This window comes from Daldinia decipiens (genome assembly GCF_022478715.1).
Source record: "Daldinia decipiens strain CBS 113046 unplaced genomic scaffold F4813scaffold_29, whole genome shotgun sequence".
Taxonomy (NCBI): domain Eukaryota; kingdom Fungi; phylum Ascomycota; class Sordariomycetes; order Xylariales; family Hypoxylaceae; genus Daldinia; species Daldinia decipiens.
In genome coordinates this window covers 34,480-52,570 of record NW_026054572.1, presented here as the reverse complement: position 1 = coordinate 52,570, position 18,091 = coordinate 34,480, and the positions used below count along the sequence as shown (strand labels likewise).

Below are 18,091 nucleotides of genomic sequence, written 5' to 3'. Positions count from 1 at the left end.
ATTGAACTGCCTCATGCCTCTCGGACTTAAGATTTCTATGATTTGATACTGAGGGTCGTCACAAGTATGAGCACCTGCCTGTTATAACTATGATCGACCATAGAGGATATATCAGCCATATATGAGACTACAACGAAACTGGATCTGATAACCAACAAGGATATCAGAATTGGTACTTAACGGCGGAGCGCCAGATTTTGTCACTTCCTCAGTTGTCAGTTGTGATTATAGATCAAGGACCATGATACTGATGTGGCTTATGCCATAATTATCAACCGCGACGAAGGCGCGTACGAGACCCTAAGGATGTGTATCCCGTGCGGAATGGTCAAATGCAAATTTGTAGGAGAAATTATTCTGCAAGACTTCAATCATAACATACTACTCTCGGGATGAAGCAACAAGACTTAACACAAGTAGGTAGACCTCCCAAGGATCTCAATGACTGAATACTCGGTAGCTCGAAGAGAACAATCAAAACATGTAATATGAATATATTAGCATATACGCTATCTGCGAGTGCAATTGAGGCATTAAAGAGAATTGGATGATAGGTCTGGCATTGTCATGCCTGGCTATGGTATCTCCATCGTTGAGCCCCTGAATACCGTGAGAGGAGCATTGGTTTTCTTGGTGCTACAACATCCTAAACTACAGGTGAGACATGAATAGGCTCAATACCATCGAGTCAAGACTTCTAAGACATCGAGCTAGCTAGATTACCTATGCACTTGTATCTTACTCGCATCTAAGAAGAAAAGTGCCGGATAGGGAGCGCATGTTGTACTCAAGTTTGCAACTAGCGAATCTTGGACGACGCTATCGACGTTCTGATTTACAGACTACTAAATAATATCATCGACGCAGAAGAAGACGAAACCGCCACTTGCGGATGAACAAGTGGTTATGGCTTTATATTTATTAGGGTATTGTTCGATTACTGGCACTATATCCGAGACGGAATAACTAGTGATGGAGGCTGGATATCAGCACGCCCCCGAATCTTTTAGCTGGATCCCGTAGGATCATCTCATTACCACATATTCGGCCCAGATGAAAACGATTCCTTTACATGTGTCTAAGGAGTTCGAATTCTCGAGCTGAGGGCGTGCAACCCACTGATACGCTTCTAACATCGCTGCCTCACGAGGCGCACACAGGAGAACGACAAGACAGAGGAGCCAGGAAAATAGCAGGGAAACACATAACATTCGTAGTAAGTATATTAAGGGCGCCCTGTCTCGATCTATTACTTCAAAGTGCTATGTATATCTCTTAACAACGCTAGCTTTAGAGATATAAAGAGGTAATGAGCTAACTACCTATATACCCATACCCATACAGGGGTAAATTTGGTGTTTGCTGCATGGACTTTCTCTCTCGCAAGGCCCAATATTCTCGGTGTCCGAAGTCAAGTAGACACAAATTTTGAACTCGTTAGCAATTGTTAGGGGCGGGTCGACGAATCGGAGAGTTTGCTAAGAGGTATTCACTAGTCACAAGCGAAAATTCCTTAGTGACACTATTACACCAATCCGTATAGCACCCGATAAACTCCCATGAATACGAGCCTTTCAACCCGGGACGGGGACGGGACGGACCTATCCACCACACCGGTTATGCTCCTATTTGCCACGAGAGCTTCACAAAAAGTGCTACTAGAAAACAGCTAATTGCATTTAAGTAATAGCGTTCCTATTCATATAGTAATAATAAAGATACGGATCGAACGAGATTCGAATCCATCAAGTAATGACTAGCAATGTAGAAAAGATCCTGGGTTACCGAAGTCATGGCTTCCGAAGGAACAACAAACTTACTCGATCCTTCACAGCCCAGGGAATCCTAGAATGCGACGGTAACGAGGATAGCGAAATCGATCATGATATCTAGTCCTAAGTGTATATTAGGTCAGATTGAAAAGTAACGTATCGAGAGCGTCATCGTCAGTGCCGCTCAGAGCACGTAATTTAATTTCCCGCGCACTGGGAATCGATGATAATCTTTTAACTGATTGACAAGAGGCCATCCCCCTCTAATTTTAACCAGAGCTGAATTTTAGTGTAACGTGGGCGGCAATGGATTGATCTGGCCAATCTGAAGAGACGATGCCTTAGTGATACGAGTTGCAAGATGTCTTTGCTTGTCGTGGGGCCATCAATTAAACATTACCTACTAGCCTTGCGACGCTCTTGTCGGTATTAGCAGACACAGGTACATATCAGCAGACGCACACCTATAAAAAAAGATCAACACATCGCATGGCTTGTTCTATGTAAAACGGACCATTAGTAAGATGGGTATTAAACGCGGAAAATGCCAAGACTAGGGGATCCGCTTCGCATAAACAGTCACCGGCGGCTGATGACGAGTTTTTCGGGAGCTATGTAAAGGGTGATGGCACCAGTGGAAGCGCCCATAAGGCCATAAGGGGACCACGGGGTCTGAAGGCCCTGGATTTAAATACCCTGGATTTAAATACCCTGGATCTACAGTGCATCGATTGTAATTTATGCCGAAATTTACTCTCGTTGCTTGGAAACGGGAACTTCGGGGACTTGGGTAATAGTAGTGTATTATGTAAATAGCGGGTGATCTCCATATGACATGGAGATCTGGAAGCTCCTGAGAAGCGGTAAGTAGTGAAGTTGTAACTTTTGTTAGGTAGTATCTGTGGTGCATGCATGCGGTTGTTTGTGGTGTTTGATGTTTGTGGTTCGCGGCGCGTTGTTTCCTGCCCCTGTGAAGATCTAGTTCTCTTCAAATCCATCCAATCTCGCAAAAGCATAAGCGATACGTACCGAGATACTGTACACGATACTTTTGCAATATAAGAGCGCCACGCCAAGTTTGGAGGGCGTAATATGTACCATGATACCGCGTGTTACCCCTGTTGTGGATGACGATGGCATTGACGACATGGTCTGGGGTTTAGCCTGTCTCGTCTGTCTCGCCAGTCTCAGTCTCGTTAGTCTCAACTTTAACGAGACTTGTAACATAGGGTTTCCTATTTTCAATCTTCTGATTGATGCAATCCCTTTTCATATCACCTTTAATATTACTCGTGCGACAAAACCACGTGTGCCACCAGCGGGATTCGATTAGGAATTAGGAGCGTACTCTTATGATGATCATGAAAGATATCTGACGGGATCTTCAATGAGTATAACCGGATACTACAGGTCAGTATACAGGTCAGTATTTTAAAAGCTTGGCTGGACGAGGCAGGTGTTCGTAAAATTCGTAAGAACTATCTGAGATGATAAATTCACCTAGATAGATTGACCGACGCTCGATTCCGCAAGGCATATATCCAAAAAGGAGCCCAAGGCATTTTCATATGAAGAATCGGCCAATTACCGTCGACTTTTATCCAAATATGGTAGGCAAAGAATAAGTTACCACGATATTTGATTCAATTGGGTCAATTCAATAGAGTATTCCAATCTAATTGGTACGTAGATACAGGCTAAGGTCGTACTCGACTGTTTGAGGTGAAAGGCACAGCCCCACAATCCTTGTTTGCTAGGATGAATTATTGACCAATCATATCCTCCAATCTTCCTCAGCAACCTTCCCGATACAATTACACTCGTCTCATGGGTCATGGGCCATTTTACGCCGACAAGGTCCCTTGAGCCTTCTCTCCTGCACATGCAAACTGCAACTGCGACTGCATCCAGAACGTAGTGGGCAATTCTGGCAATTCCATTCTTTCCTTCCCTATGGATATTCCATTCGGCAGTTATTGACTTCTAGTCCACTTTCATTCCTTTCGTACCTTTTTTTTTTTCCATCGTGCATACCTCATACCTCATACCTAAAGGGTATCGTACATATCGGTCACCGACCACTTTCCATTCATTTGTAAAAATCATTCGTCGACTTCTATTCCTGGAGGGATCCTTGAGTTTACTCCCTTAGTTCTGGTAACCTTTTCCCCTCTCAGTCACCTCGGCTGCGTACATACTGCATACTGCATACTGCCCGAGGAACCTCGTTGAACCTCGTTGAGTTGAACGTCAAGTACCAAGTCCTACGCAAACGCAAACGGAAACGGCGGGGACAAGCACCACGAAAACACTTCAACCATCTAGAAAGTGTTTGTTTGACTACTGCGAACTTCAGGTTTCCTACACGTCAAGTGTTTTCCCGCTAGGTTACCTTAGCCCTTGCGATTTCACACGGACTTCCGCGACTTTGGATCACCTTGCACAAGTCGTCGACCTGCTGAATTCCGATTCTCATAATTCCTATCCGGCCTCAGTTCGCCGTTGAACTTTCTACTCACCATTCTTCCGACTCAGAATAGCCATGGGCTGCCTCGTGGGACTGTGACATTTTCTCGTTTCGTCCTACGCAGTTCTCTTCTATTGTCTATTCTTCAACTCGGCCAGCTAGCTTGGCCACTTTCAACTTGAGATACCCCCGATATTCAACTTCGATTCTTGTTCAACTTCTTCCCGCCTAGTTTGCGGAGTTCTGTCGATTGGTCATCGACATATTACGTATCATACCATCCTCTGAAATATTACTTGCGAGTCTATACTCACCGTCACGGATCTCACGATGATGTTCATCACCGTTTTCGCCTCCCTTGCCCTTTTCTTGGGCCAAGGTCTCGCTCAGGATGCCGGTCTCCTGCCTTGCGCTGTAAGTAGAACCCGCTCGAAATGCAGCAGCCTAATTATCTGGCTGATATGCTTGGCTGGATTAACCCTCCCTTTCTATCCAGTGTATACATATGGGCTTTATAACTGACGTGGGTTTTATTATCTAGTCGGGTTGCGTCAATGGCGTCTTCGCCAATTCAGCCGCTATGGGATGCGACATGAATGATCGCCTTTGTGTCTGCGGAAAGGGTGCTGATTTTTCGGATGGCATCCGCGATTGTATCAACCAGGCATGCCCCAGCGATGTAGCTGCAGCACAGATTTCGATCGCTCAGGGTTACGGTAACAACGAATGCCAAGGTAAGCAACCATAGCAGCAACCTAGGTCCTCCTAGTATTCTACAAAGACCTCTTAATTAACAAGGAGATTTTAGCCGCGTCATCTGCAGCTGGTGCTTTGCCTTCTCCCACACCAACCCCTAGTACGCCGGCCTCTTCCGCTAAGCCTCAACCCACCGAGCAGGCTGCTGAGTCAGTTTCCTCGACTGCGGCAGCGGAAACTACTAAGGCCCCTGAGCCAAGCCCAAGTTCTGCCTCCGAGTCGGGCTTGTCTGCTGCATCAGTTGAGTCGACTGCTTCCAGTTCGACCCCCGCTGCCACTTCCACTACCACTACCACTGCATCATCAGCACCTGCAAAGACTTCCGCAGCTACCTCTGTATGTTTCATTATGCTTCCATTTTACCGCGATGAGTGAAATACTAACTTCTTATTTAGTCATCAGTACCGTCAGCTACTAGTAGTAATTCAGCCGTCGCCGCCGGAGCGACATCATCGGCAGAAAAGACTGATGAAGGATCATCCCCTAACCAGGATAGTGGTTTGAGTGTTGCCGCAAGAGCCGGGATTGGCGCGGGTGTTGGTGTTGCAGCAGTTCTGGTGATGATCATCGCCTTCTGTCTTCTCCGTCGCCGATCAAAGACACCCGAACCAGAGCGCGCCCAGACCATGCAGATCTCGAAGCCCCTTCCAGGATCTGGACGACAGTTCGCCGAAGGTGTTCGCCTACCTGACCCTACTTTGTCTAAGGATTTTACGCCGTCGGCACCACCACCAGAGTCTGCGGAGCGCACCCCTTCGCCTATGGCTCGTCCGTATTCGCCATCCACTGCGTCGTATGCCTCGGAACTTGATGCCAATGCGCGCCCCTATGAGGATCTGTCGCCGCGAACGCAGCCCCGAACTATGATCTAATCGACACCCCTTGCGCACAATTCTACGCGTCAAGCTATTTCCGATCGGGATTTCTTTGTTGAGTTTGCGGATGGTTTTTTTTTTATGAGTTAGGAACCTGATATCCACACCATCCCTTCCAAGGATCTATTGCCGATGGTTGTAGTATGGACTCGGTTCGTTTTCGTGGTAATTCCACTGGTGTTCTAACGACCTACTTTGGAGGTCTAAAAGAGAGGAGAGGTTTCCCCAGTTTAATCGCACCGATTTACGTACGAGAGATGGAACTGGTAATTACAATCAAGACGCAGAAACCGAATGATGTAGTTACAGAAGGGGATGGACTCGAGATGAAGCTTTGCTATTTATTGGCATGAAAGCAGCAACAACAACGATCGCGTTTTGTAGTTGATTGTGATACGTAGCTACGTGACATTAATTTTTGCTGGCCAGCTTTGCAGATCAGATGGCCCCCTTTTTTATTGTATTTAAGGTTCGCTGGTAGAAACCCATAAACAGATGACGCAAATATCGCTGCTTAGACGGCAAATTTAATTCCTTTGTAATGTTTTTGCAAGGTCCTGTCTCGAAGAGAGAGAGCCATTGCGTATTCTCAGCCGAGTTGATTTCTTCTTTTATGGTACACGTATCGAGATGATACGAATCTCTTACATAGAAGCATATGCAATCATGACTGCTATTCACAACCATATCACCATGCATCATATCTGACCCCTGCACTAGACTAGCTATTTGCTCTTCACCAGCTGTAGTAAGGCCTCTGTGCCGTAACCGGCCGGTTCGGCAGATGCACCCATGGGCGTTTCCGCGCCTGCTTCTCTACCTTCTCGTCGTACTGTCGCATTCTCGTCTTCTCCTCTTTTAGAACGAGGGAGATGGCTATAGATAGGAGAGTTCGTTAGCTATCGCTTTTTTTTTTTTTGGGGGGGGCATGACGGCTTGAAAAGCCTATGTCTATAGTCATGTTTGGATAAAGGGGCATGTGGAGGGAGGGCAGATGAATTCATGCTCGGACACTTACCAGCTGTTGGCCGCCACATCTGCGACATGCGGCTTCGCGCGTGATACTGGACGCGGATGCCACGCCAGGGACCCTTGGTGACCCAGGACTGGTCGACGTACAAGGTCGTCGGGTCATTGACCTCGACCCAGCGGCCGTCCTTGGTTTGGATCTTGCGCGGCTTCTCGAGGGTCTTGCCGTCTGCGGCGCCGAGTCCCATGCCGTGGGCGACGATGGCGTTGTCGCGCGCTTCCTCCAGCTGCCACTTGACCTCGCGGGCCATCTTCTTCTTGCTGAAGCGCATCTGCGTGATGGCGTCGTCGACCGTCTTGCCGGCGATCTGGCGCGATAGGAACATCAGCTTCTTGGTGCTGGTAGGTAGGTACGTGCTGGCGCTCGTGTGCTGCTTCTCGGTAAGCCGCACGCGCTGCTCCCGCGTGAGCGGCTTGTCTCCGTCCCGCACCATCTGCATCACCTTCTTCTTGAGGAAGCGCACGCGCCATCGGGGATCGGGGTTCTCGGCTCGTTCCATGTGCTCCTTTACTTTCGTATTGGTATTGTATGTGTGCCTTATCGGCTGTCCCGATTGCTGCTCGAGCTCCTGCTTTTGTACCCTCTCCGTGTCCTTGATCTCCTCGTCGAAGATGGAAGATCCCTGCGTCCGTTGCAGATTCTTCTCGGCTATCATCTGCTCGCGCTCGCGCCGGGTGAACTCTTGGACCAAGGGCGAATTGGTTTTAGACTTGGCGCCCCAATTGAACCAAGCATTGCGGCGCTGCGTTTTGGGCTGTAGGTATTGTAGATGTAATGAGGGTTTGCCGGCGGTGGCCCGCGTTGCTAGAATCCTCTGATTAGCTAGCTTGTAGGATATAGTTCGACTACCTAGATAAAAGTACCGGCTGTAGCTACCCGCCTTGCCGGCAGATGTAGGCTCATGGCTGCTATGAATTGGTTGCGTTCGGCAGCCTGAGACGGAGCTGTAAAGCGGGTTCAAGGGTCTTGAAGTTGTTATTAAGAAAAAGTTCAATATCGGAACAGTCAAGAGAAAGATTTGCCGGGGTTTAGCCGTCTGCCGCCTTATCGCTTGCCGGCTGCCGGACTAAAGGGTACAAAAATACCTCCACGGTAATGACCTTTCATTATGTAAATGCTTCACGTGACTCAGCGCAAGAAGCTTCGCGCGAATTGGGAGACTTGATCAGACCATTTCCAACTTTTGACCTTTTGAACCTTTGAACCTTTGAACCATAGACCCGAGAATTCCACGAATTCGCCCGCAACCTTCCCACTAAGCCTACCTCTAACCCGTCTTCCCCAGAATTCCATTCGAAATGGCCATCGCACCCATCACCGGCGTAAGTTATCTACTGCGTCCAACTACTAGCCATACCCCTCCAAGTTCGTGAAGCTGATTTCATAACTACAGATGCTCCGACGGGGCCTCGTTGTCGACCTCGGTATCGGGCTCGGTGCGTCTATCCTAGTATTGGAAAGCCTTCCAATGCTTTCCGAAATCAAACGTGATGCGCGGGGCTCTTAGCTAACTTGAATCGCAGGATTGGGCGTAACCTTCGGCTCTCTCTACTGGTACGAAGATGATTTATAATTATACTCTGGAAATCTTGTTATACTCTGGAAATCTTGGAAAATCGATATGGACAGTCATGATAGACTAACTTGCGTTGCTCAGGCACGGATACCACATGCCGCGCACCCACGCCCGAGATAACTTCTACAGACAACTCGAGCAAGAACGGGCTGCCGCGAGAGGCGTCTAAATGCGTTCGTTTATGATGAAGGACTTGCGTGGAAGACAGTGCAAAGTGGAGAGGACGCAAAAACGCAAAAACGCAAAATACTTGACTCTCGTCTAGAGAACGGCTGTTCTATTGTGTGGTTGGAGAATGCTATAGGAGATGGTTATGCTTTGAAAGCTGGGGACGGCCGACTGTATTATACGAACGAGTACCCGCCCGCCGAATTCAGGCTCCCTTGAGCATTATTCCTATCCGCTAGTCCGTGCAATACGATTTGGTGTCCAGTTTTACTAGGCATGCTACGTATATATGTACTGGTCTTGTTTGTATGACTATGAGTATGACGTAGTCGTAATTATACTCAAGGTATGAAAGTCGTAGATGAGTAATGGTAACAAGTATATGAGGTTGTCGTAATACGGGAAATCCTGTGATGAAAGTAGGCTTTCCCTTGGACTTAGGACTTAAAGAACTGTACTCTGTCTGTATCAACTTCTACGAATTCATACCTGTAATCGGATATAACTGTTTAACAAAGAGTATTCCCAAGATGATTTCTCTGTTGAGAATAAAATAGGAATTGATTAATATAGCTTACAATATAGCTTAACTATTTCATTTCTTAAAGTCAATGGTTTTATCAAACTACGTGCCGCCCCCACCAACGCTCTCATCTTTCTTCATCCCCTCCCATACCGTAGTCTCAACCATAAAACTCCCCTTCTTGTCCTGACATCTAAACCGGACAAACAAAGAATCAGCTAAACTATTTTACAACAACAATAATAATAACAACAACAACAATAAATAAATAAATACAACTCGAGATCAATCTCACCGGCGGAACCATCGCTGCACGGGCCAGCACCGAACGGGGCTATTCGATACCTCGGGTCGGTCGATCTGGCACTCGTACTGGACCATCGAGAAGAGTTCGCAGGCGGACAAGTCGATCCGGCCGCCTTTACGCGCGCGACCGTCCGTAGCTTGGATCTCGGATTCGAGTTGCGAGGCTGGGAAGACGCGGCACGGAGGCGCCATCGCTTTTCTTTCTTCTTGTAGATTGCTTGCTGGGACTTGTGAGATGTGATTTGATTTGATTTGATTTGATTTGATTTGATTTGATTTGATTTGATTTGATTTGATTTAAAATAGAGGCGAGACTAAGAGATGATGGATGCTGCGACGACGAAACACGTCGGTGCTCGATTGCTAGGCGAAGTTGAAGAGGGAAGCTTAGAAGAGGTATGCATTCACACTTCACACTTTAATGCTCAGCTTCTTCTCTTTTTGTAAATTATGTATAAATCTTTATGTATGGAGGATTGAAAGATGGCTTATATTCAGAGATTCAGTTGAGTCTCTTATCTTATCACCGGCTCATATTATTTTTTTTATTCTTAGTCTCATTCCTCTTTTTGACTCGTTTTTATTATCATGAGGCTCGACACATTTTATTATAATTATAATCATAACTAACTTACTCATTCTAGCTTCTCGACTCTCTTCGTGTCAACCTCACAGGTGGCCCCTCTAATAATATCCGTCCACATATCCCCATCCCGGGCCTCGCCAACATCGCCGCCCGCTATCATAAAGCAACACAATCCGCGCCGCCGCCCGTCCTCTCAGCCAGCGGGCGCTATCTCCCGCTCCTATACCACTTGATATCAACTCTCATCGCTGAACCGCATAACTACACAGTGGTCGTTGTCGACGCCGAGAGCCGTTTCGACGTAACCCGCCTCGTTTGTTCTAGCCCCTCGAACAATACTAGCAATAGCAGCTATCCAGCCCAGCTATCTGATCTGCGCCACGTGTACGTGTACCGGCCGGCGCGGGGGCGGGACCAAGTGCGGGCGGCGGTGGCGGCGGCGGGCGAGTGGATGCTTTACGGGGCTCACGGGAGCCGGGCTCGTGAGTGGTGGGGCACGGTGGTGATCGGCGGGGGAAGCGGCGCGAGTGTAAAAGGAGATGTGAATGCGGGATGGAAGGGTTGGCTGAGGGTAGAGCGGGAGGAGGTAGCCGGATTTCCGGTTGGTATTAGCGTCGAAGAAGCACTACGTGATAGAAATAAGAGGCAAGAGGTTGTTGAGGATGCGGGATGGGTTGCGAGTTCGAGGGTTGGGAGTTATGTGTGGAGCGATAATTAGATGTTTGAAGACATTGTCCTTATTTTAGATTTTAGAGTATAAGAGTATAAGTGTATAAGAGAGGTATACTATTGCGTACCTATATATTGTGGTGTATAATGGCAACAAAGACTTGACTGTTCATCAATCATCAGTATAAATATACCTAACACCGTCTAAATAAGAAAAGCAAGGGTTATTGCATATCAGATCTCATATCTGCGACTAAGTGGGGTTGAACCTATATCAGGTTAGACTAAACTTTGTTAGGGGAATAGCGTCACCTAAGTCGAGCTTAAACCTTTCACTAATTCAATTCTCTTTCTTTACACCAACAGTCTGCGACTCCTTCTACTTCCCATATACGAACAGTCTAGTTTAATAAGTCGATACAGTCAACATATTTACATACTAAAGTGATAAGAGTAATACGTAAGGTATGGCGTCGTCGCAATACAACTCACTTGCTCCACTCCAGCAATATAACCAGTTGTCCTTTGCTGTTATTCCCGAACATCGACAACACCGACATCATCCACAACCTCAATCTCAGCTTCAATCTCGTCACCAGCAGCAGCAGCAGCAGCAGCAGCAGCAACATCAACAACATCATCTACATCAACCTACCACCCATACGCCACCAATCGTTGCACCGACATACCAACATCCACAACATCCACCAACTTTACCATCTACAACCAACATAGTCACACAACCACAGCAGCAACAACCTATCATCAACACAAACGTCGATTCCGATTCCAGTCCCGATACTACGCAATTGCCGGCTACACCCGTGGTAAGCCGTAGCGCCACCAGCAACGCAAATCCCACATCCTTCGGTCCACCCCAGCGCAAACGTCGTCGCGTAGGCCGACCGCCTAAATCGCAACTAGAGCGCGACTACCTCGACCAGCGAGCCTCTAACACTCTTACACCCCCTCAACAGCCGCCGCCTCCCCAAGCCCATTCACCACACCCTTTAAACAAAGGACCCTATAACACGGCCGAAGATGCTGTCTTCTCCCTCCAACTCCACGTCTTTACGTCCGGGTACGGCGTGTCGCAGAAGCGTACCGTCAAGGAAAAGCTGCCCTCGGGACGTTACGACCCCGACGGCGACGTCATTCGCAAGGACTTTGCGTGCGACCGTGGCGGGGCCGACTTCGTATCGCAGAGCACGGGGGAACGGCGGCGCGAAAGCAAGAAGTGTGGGTGCGGGTGGAAATCCGTGGTGCGACGATTGAAGCGGGAAGGTGATCTATGGTTCATTGATATACTGGAACCGAATCACAACCACCCCGTCACACCCCCGGATCAGATGCACACAATCGCATCGTATAGACGATGGCAGCGAGAGAACAACGCCGGGATACGGACAGCTATCGCAAGACTGGCGCGTGCCGCTGCTATGCCCGCTCGACAGGTGGCCGATTACCTTAAAGGTCAATTCGCAGACCCCGATCTGGCTCGTATCGACCGGCATATCCTGCGCGCTCTTAGCATGAGCGATGTCGATATGCCGGGTGGTGATGCTCAGCAGAGCCAGACTGTGTTCGATGTCGTTGCGCGGAGACCTACAATTATATTGCAGGAGAATACTGGGGAGGGCGGAGGCAATGGGAATCCAAATGGGAACCAGAATGGGGGTGCCGTAACCGGTGTTCCTATCGGTGTGGGTGTTAATCCTGCCGGTACGCTTAACCGTTATCAATGAATAATTGCGTTTCTCTTTCCCATGCGAAGCTAGGGTCTGAGATGTCAATGGTGGGAGTATCGGTATTTCATGTTTGTAATATCTTGTCTCGAAGAATCTGTGGGTTTGAAGGTTTCCGGTATCTGGTTTGTCTACCGCAGGTCGCGGTTTAGCAGGGTGTATAAGAGCGGGTAGGGAAATCCCACCGATTGGCTTAATCACGGCTGGGTGGCGACGGGCTGTATTTATAAGGACGCGTATAAGAACGCGGGCGTTTAAGGATTATTTGAATTATCCGACTAGGTACCTACTTACCTACCTATGTAACGTATCTATATCTAGGTGATATAATTCAGTGGATGAGGGAAAAGGCCTGGCCTGAGATACGGCTAGCTCTTGAGAACAGTGAGGGTTAGAGGCAGTGGATGAAGAAGATCAATGGTGCCAAATTAATGGAAAGGAAAACACCCTGTACAGCTAGGCTATCACGTTGAAGCAAAGTAATATTTTATACATCTATACAAGTGATATTTATAGGTATCTTATTCTAACATCTAGTGCAAAAGAGTTCACGGCAATACATAGTTCATTAGATTAGTGTCATCTTACATCTCGGTAAGTCCTGGCAGATTTGCCTGTCCTTACTATCCCATCTTATCCTCGCCGCAGGAGAAGCTAGGAGGCAAGCCATCTACTTACCAATACGATGTCACGCTAAATGTGAGCGCCTCTCCCTTGATACGTATGTAGAAGGCTTATAAGTATTATCCAAGATGCCTGTCCATCCCAGTTCAATTCTGTGGCGGCATCGGGGCCAGGGACGGAAGCCTATGTCGGTACGGTGGCGTCGGGAGCACCGGCGGATTTCTTCGGCGAGCAGGTCTCACATACGGCTGTTACTTTTTTGACCGAGTCCCGCGCCTCGATACGCTCGTAGTACTTTTTCAAATTCTCGAACCCAGCCCCGTCTTGTCCAAACAGATCTTGGCCTTGAACCCTGATTATATCGTGAAGGATAGGCCAAAATGCAAAGTCGGCTAGGGTCATAATAGGTCCTGCGATGAAATCGTTGCCTTCCGCTACATAAGTATCCCATGTGTCTAATTTAGCCTTCAGCGTTTCGTGCTCTTTCAACAAGGCAATCCCTTCCTGAAAGCGAGTGCCTTCTTTCACAAAATCCCTAGACGGGTTACTTCCGGCTTTAGGACCGTAAAAGCGATCGAGGTACAGCATGATTGAGGTCTCCCCCTCGATAGTTGTCTTTGGCGAGTCATTATCGACAAACTTGATAGGGAGGTCCTTGGGAATGGCGAAGGGGTCATTGGTAGGCCTGCTATCCTTCCACTTGAAGAGCGGCGACATGCTACCTCTCGCGTAGCTAACTCCGTACTCGGCTAGCATCAGTTGGATACGCATATTAACGACTGGATCCGGTGACAGGAATAGTCGAGGGGCGGTAGAGATGTGCAAAACGTCAAATCCTGTGCCATAATATTCCTCCCAGTTGAATTCTGTCAACTGGTTTTCCCGACCGAAACTTTGCAGCATCTTAATAGCTTCAGGCGTTTGTCCGTTGATCACATTTTTCGCACCCTCCCTCGTCTTTGATGTAGCCCCTTGCCCCCATATCAGCTTGTTCTCGCGGTCCAGAAAGGTCCCTATCCTTCTAAACGTCAACGAGATACGGCCACCGTCGTAGGCCAGCTCGGCGTCTGATTTTTCGCGGTCAATCCTCTTGTCCTGTCGAATGCCGTGGAGCCATCGCTTATTTGTCTGCAATCCCATTTGAAAAAGTGAATTGTGAGGTAGACATGTTCGTTGGACTTGACGTCTTGTCGTAGGCAAAGGCTCCGCATCTATCGAATCCCTACTTCTCGGTTGTCGCTTTGTTCGTAGCGTCATGGTTCGTTCGGCACCCAGACTAACATTAGCGATAAAGCTGCCCTTGGAGATATCCAGCGTTTTGTCGCTATGCTCTGAGATATAGTCGTTACCGTCGCGGTAAAATTGTATAAGGACGTGGTTTAGAGGATGTCCCAATTGTTTTTCGACTACTCTCTTAATCTCGAGCACTGCGGGGGAGAATGGTAGCAACGGAGGCGACTCGTCTGATGGATGACGGTAAATAGGCATGCTGCTATCCTCATCCACCTGTCCTTGAACGGCGACGAGCCTTGGCACCTCGCCACCCTGGTGAGACATGCGCTGCCATTGCACCTCGTCTCTTACCCTCTCGAAGATGTACTCAGATACTGGGTGTGGTAATACGTCGTAGACGACCCTGGTATCACCTTCACATAGAGGCTCGCCCTCCCTCGGTCTTGGCTGGTCTCCGGGAGCCATTATTCTACTATCGTCAACTTCAGGGTTCGATATCTTTGACGGGCCTTGGATCCGTTCTAGATGCTTCTCGCTTGGTACCTCACTCACAGTCCCCGATGATTCTGTTGTATTTTCCAAAGAAGATTTAGGATTCCTCTCTTCCGCTGACGGTTCGGATTCGTCGCTTTTTAATCTGACTGAATCGGAAATACATGATTCCTCCTTGTCTGGTTGTGTTTTCTCCAAAGTTTGCTGAGAGACAATAGTTTTATCTTGAGTTGGTGGTGGTTGTTCTGCTTTGTCCTGTAGTAAGACTTGCGCATTATCACTATTTTTATTGGTATGACTACCTTTTTGTGAGTCATCGTCACCCGTTTTTTGGTGCCGTGGTTTAAATTCGACCTCACTCACGGCCGCGACCGATGAGCTGGCACGTGACTTTCGATTCCTCTCCGCTGTTGGTTTTGTTGAGTTTGTTGTATTCACCAAGGGTTGAATCGATGGCGTTGGATCTTTTGTGGGTGACTTGACACGGGGAGTATCGGCTGCGCGTTGAGAATTTAGCGACATGTTCTCAAGTGAGGATAATAAATCTGAGGCCGAGGACGCAGCAGGATCATCCTCTTCCCCGGCACGACGTACTGTAGAGTATCCGCCGGCTGGAGAAGTTGCCGGTCTGTCACCTGGCCTTCTCGACGGCTTCGACTTTGGTTTAAGGGACGCCACGACGTTAGCCGAGAATAGAACATCGCAGCCCGTAGTTTTCGAAATTTGCTTGATGGAATTACGATGCTGCATTATGTTGTTGTAGCCGCAGCAATCATCGACTATCGTGATCATATATCCATGACTCGCAGCGTCGACGGCGGTAGCCATAACGCTAATATTAGTCATAGACCCGCAGATAAAAAGCTCTGTGACAAGCCTCATACGCAGTAAGCGAAGTAGCTGCTCTGACCTGAAAGCCGAGTAATAAGTTTTCACGACTGAAAAATCCCTAGGTCCGACAGCCCCTTTTATAATTGGGTGCATCTCCGCCCCAGAAGAGCCCGGTCGGACACATTTCGGTAGGCTTGGAGATTCCTGAGTTAGAAAGGCCTCCGGAGACTCGGCTTGTTGATTCGTCTGCGGTGGTGTTGGCCGCCGCCGACCCCGCGAAAGATCTGGGGATTGGGAGTGGCTCGGCCGATCCGATATGAGAATTTGCTCTTCCTGAGAAGACCGCGATTTCTCGAATCTGCTGCATACCCAGATGATATCGTCACCCCCTGCTCGTAGCGACGTCGCCAAGCCCGCTATCCGCTCTGGGAGATCCGGAGGCATCTGGATAGGTAGGGCGCCATCCTCAGCCAGAAAATCGTTCTGGGGGTCAACCACGATCAACGCTCTGCGGGTAGTCAGAGACGGGAGAAGGCTCCTGTCTATAGGAAACATGTTTATCAAGAAACTCGCTTGCAATGTCTGAAGAACTTCTAAGCCGGCTATTAGTTAGAACTGTGATATATAGAGTAGTAGGTTAGTCGGTTGGGTAGCCAACTCACTCTATTTTTTTTGTTTTTTTAAATTTTCTTAAGGGGTATATAGCCGCTACGACATGCTCGCAAATGGCAGCCTCGTTCTCGGAAGACTCGAGGTTGACGGCGAAGGGCGTGACATAGAATAGAGTCTACCTATACCGGAATATATGTATCACTAGGGCTGTAGAATAAGCTTGGCAATCCTCGTCTGGGCGAATATAGTTGGACAGCCAAGGGGTGAGCCAAGGAAGGCCAATCCACCAATACCAAAAAAAACAAACCAGGATTCAAGTGGATGAATACACTATACTTGAAGATCGGGAGCGAACCAGGATAACGAGAAGGCCGATATAGTATAATCGTTAAGAGCAATGAAGGGGCCGAGGTCAGGTGAGAATTCGGGTCAACAGTATTATATACGGTACGACATGAAAAGATGAATTCAAAAGATGAGGATAGAGGTAAACGTGAATATGAAGGTAAAGGAGATATGACATGTACAACCTTCGTTAGGTTAGGTACATGTAGTCTTAGCCGAGTTATCAAATGTATCGACGAAGAGGAATAATGAAAGTTGGTCACAAGTCACGAAGATTAAGAGACCGTAAATGGAAAGATCTAATTAGGAAGTATGGATAGTACGGACGCAAAGACGGGGGCAAGGGTTTTGCTATAAACGGTCCTGTCCTGATATGACGACAAATAGCATCTTCATGCATGTATAGTCATCTAATAACAGTTCGACATATTGCTGTATACCTGGATACCTGGTAATAGTAGTAAAATTCGCTTTCTTTTTTATTCTTCCGCTCGGGGAATCAAAATGAAAATGGGGGGAGAAGAAGTTTGACAGGGGAAGGGGATTGGAGATGGGGGAGTGGAGGAGGAGTTGGAGGGGGGTGAAACAAGGAAAGAAATAAAATAATAATAAAAGTACCTAGGTACTTATGTAGGTACCTAGGTTACCTGATTAGGTGGCATTTACTCTACATATGTATTGGTCCTTGCTCTTTCCTTTGAATTGATGGTTTGATGGTTTAATACATACCTCTCTTATGTACACCTTCTCTTTCCTTTTCCCGAGGAGGGAAAATTATGTAAGTACATTACTACTACCTCTTCGTACCTACATTATATAGGTACCTAGGTATGTATATCAAGCGTTTTTAAACCACATGGCAAACCACCTGGGCTACCTGTGGGAAGCTCGAGGCGAGACCATCCATGTTGTCCCGTCCGTCCTGTACCTCTTTCAATGTTTTTATTAGTGGCAGTTAATGCGACCAAGAATAGTACATCTAGTAGGCTTATCTACTGGAGTTTAGTGGTCAATTTAGTGGTTACGGTGATCCATTAAGCCGTAGGTAACAGGCGCCTACAACGGTGGACGCAGCTTAAGGCACTTTTCTTTTTCTTTTTTACCCCACCAACGCCTGCTAACTTTAATTCGTTAGTTACATATGTAATATTGGAGAAGATACATTATACCACTGCCGAAACATTTAATGCTGTATCACTTTTTAAATACCTAACTTAGGTACCACCTACCTAGGTTAGGTACTTCTCATACTCATCTTTTAGTACGACGTAATTCATTTTATCTTTCTCAACTATTATTTCTCATGCCTACCTAGCCTATACACAAACACGTATTCGAAATCTGTCAAATATGTACCTAAGGTACGCTTGGGCCGGTAATCTGCGAAATCTGATGGGGAGGTCAATGCGGATCTGCGAAGCTAAATCTTTTGCGGCAGATCCGAAGGTCAACGTGATTCCGCCAATCTGTTCTAGACCTTC

The 18,091-nt window shown here is 47.6% G+C and overlaps 7 protein-coding genes across 7 annotated transcripts; 4 read left to right on the top strand and 3 right to left on the bottom strand.

The window, feature by feature from the left end:
- The first annotated feature begins 4,113 nt into the window (after positions 1-4,113).
- Positions 4,114-6,088, top strand: F4813DRAFT_159121 (uncharacterized protein). Its single transcript, XM_049239062.1, has 4 exons — positions 4,114-4,653; positions 4,781-4,973; positions 5,048-5,331; positions 5,391-6,088. The coding sequence occupies exons 1-4, from the start codon at positions 4,570-4,572 to the stop codon at positions 5,865-5,867; spliced, it is 1,038 nt and encodes a 345-aa protein (XP_049097399.1). The 5' UTR covers positions 4,114-4,569; the 3' UTR covers positions 5,868-6,088.
- Positions 6,089-6,414: 326 nt separating this feature from the next.
- On the bottom strand, positions 6,415-7,915 carry F4813DRAFT_159149 (ribosomal protein L22). Its single transcript, XM_049239063.1, has 3 exons — positions 7,764-7,915; positions 6,889-7,704; positions 6,415-6,746 (listed from the first exon to the last, which is right to left on the bottom strand). The coding sequence occupies exons 1-3, from the start codon at positions 7,801-7,803 to the stop codon at positions 6,607-6,609; spliced, it is 996 nt and encodes a 331-aa protein (XP_049097398.1). The 5' UTR covers positions 7,804-7,915; the 3' UTR covers positions 6,415-6,606.
- On the top strand, positions 7,871-9,201 carry F4813DRAFT_366960 (cytochrome-c oxidase, subunit VIIa). Its single transcript, XM_049244109.1, has 4 exons — positions 7,871-8,222; positions 8,294-8,336; positions 8,424-8,454; positions 8,558-9,201. The coding sequence occupies exons 1-4, from the start codon at positions 8,199-8,201 to the stop codon at positions 8,643-8,645; spliced, it is 186 nt and encodes a 61-aa protein (XP_049097397.1). The 5' UTR covers positions 7,871-8,198; the 3' UTR covers positions 8,646-9,201.
- F4813DRAFT_366957 (uncharacterized protein) lies at positions 9,186-10,138 on the bottom strand. The gene is made up of 2 exons (XM_049244108.1): positions 9,463-10,138; positions 9,186-9,360 (listed from the first exon to the last, which is right to left on the bottom strand). Exons 1-2 carry the CDS (start codon positions 9,663-9,665, stop codon positions 9,270-9,272), a joined length of 294 nt encoding a protein of 97 aa, XP_049097396.1. The 5' UTR covers positions 9,666-10,138; the 3' UTR covers positions 9,186-9,269.
- Positions 10,013-10,917, top strand: F4813DRAFT_366952 (uncharacterized protein; the record flags this gene model as incomplete). The annotated part of the gene is made up of 1 exon (XM_049244107.1): positions 10,013-10,917. A coding segment is annotated over exon 1 (263 nt), but the record flags the coding sequence as incomplete, so codon positions are not given.
- Positions 10,918-11,057: 140 nt separating this feature from the next.
- Positions 11,058-12,979, top strand: F4813DRAFT_366951 (uncharacterized protein). Its single transcript, XM_049244106.1, has one exon. The coding sequence runs from the start codon at positions 11,196-11,198 to the stop codon at positions 12,471-12,473; it is 1,278 nt and encodes a 425-aa protein (XP_049097394.1). The 5' UTR covers positions 11,058-11,195; the 3' UTR covers positions 12,474-12,979.
- On the bottom strand, positions 12,877-16,693 carry F4813DRAFT_159066 (uncharacterized protein). The gene is made up of 2 exons (XM_049239061.1): positions 16,316-16,693; positions 12,877-16,246 (listed from the first exon to the last, which is right to left on the bottom strand). The coding sequence occupies exon 2, from the start codon at positions 16,206-16,208 to the stop codon at positions 13,281-13,283; it is 2,928 nt and encodes a 975-aa protein (XP_049097393.1). The 5' UTR covers positions 16,209-16,246; positions 16,316-16,693; the 3' UTR covers positions 12,877-13,280.
- Positions 16,694-18,091: the final 1,398 nt, after the last annotated feature.

Coding starts and splice junctions, on each gene's coding strand:
- F4813DRAFT_366957 (XM_049244108.1), bottom strand. CDS start 9,665: ATGGCGCCTCCGTGCCGCGTCTTCCCAGCCTCGCAACTCGAATCCGAG. Junction 9,361..9,462: donor GTGCAGCGATGGTTCCGCCG/GTGAGATTGATC, acceptor TGTCCGGTTTAG/ATGTCAGGACAAGAAGGGGA.
- F4813DRAFT_159121 (XM_049239062.1), top strand. CDS start 4,570: ATGATGTTCATCACCGTTTTCGCCTCCCTTGCCCTTTTCTTGGGCCAA. Junction 4,654..4,780: donor CCGGTCTCCTGCCTTGCGCT/GTAAGTAGAACC, acceptor TTTATTATCTAG/TCGGGTTGCGTCAATGGCGT. Junction 5,332..5,390: donor AGACTTCCGCAGCTACCTCT/GTATGTTTCATT, acceptor CTTCTTATTTAG/TCATCAGTACCGTCAGCTAC.
- F4813DRAFT_159066 (XM_049239061.1), bottom strand. CDS start 16,208: ATGTTTCCTATAGACAGGAGCCTTCTCCCGTCTCTGACTACCCGCAGA.
- F4813DRAFT_159149 (XM_049239063.1), bottom strand. CDS start 7,803: ATGAGCCTACATCTGCCGGCAAGGCGGGTAGCTACAGCCG. Junction 7,705..7,763: donor AAGGCGGGTAGCTACAGCCG/GTACTTTTATCT, acceptor AGAGGATTCTAG/CAACGCGGGCCACCGCCGGC. Junction 6,747..6,888: donor GATGTGGCGGCCAACAGCTG/GTAAGTGTCCGA, acceptor TCCTATCTATAG/CCATCTCCCTCGTTCTAAAA.
- F4813DRAFT_366960 (XM_049244109.1), top strand. CDS start 8,199: ATGGCCATCGCACCCATCACCGGC. Junction 8,223..8,293: donor CCATCGCACCCATCACCGGC/GTAAGTTATCTA, acceptor TCATAACTACAG/ATGCTCCGACGGGGCCTCGT. Junction 8,455..8,557: donor ACCTTCGGCTCTCTCTACTG/GTACGAAGATGA, acceptor TGCGTTGCTCAG/GCACGGATACCACATGCCGC.
- F4813DRAFT_366951 (XM_049244106.1), top strand. CDS start 11,196: ATGGCGTCGTCGCAATACAACTCACTTGCTCCACTCCAGCAATATAAC.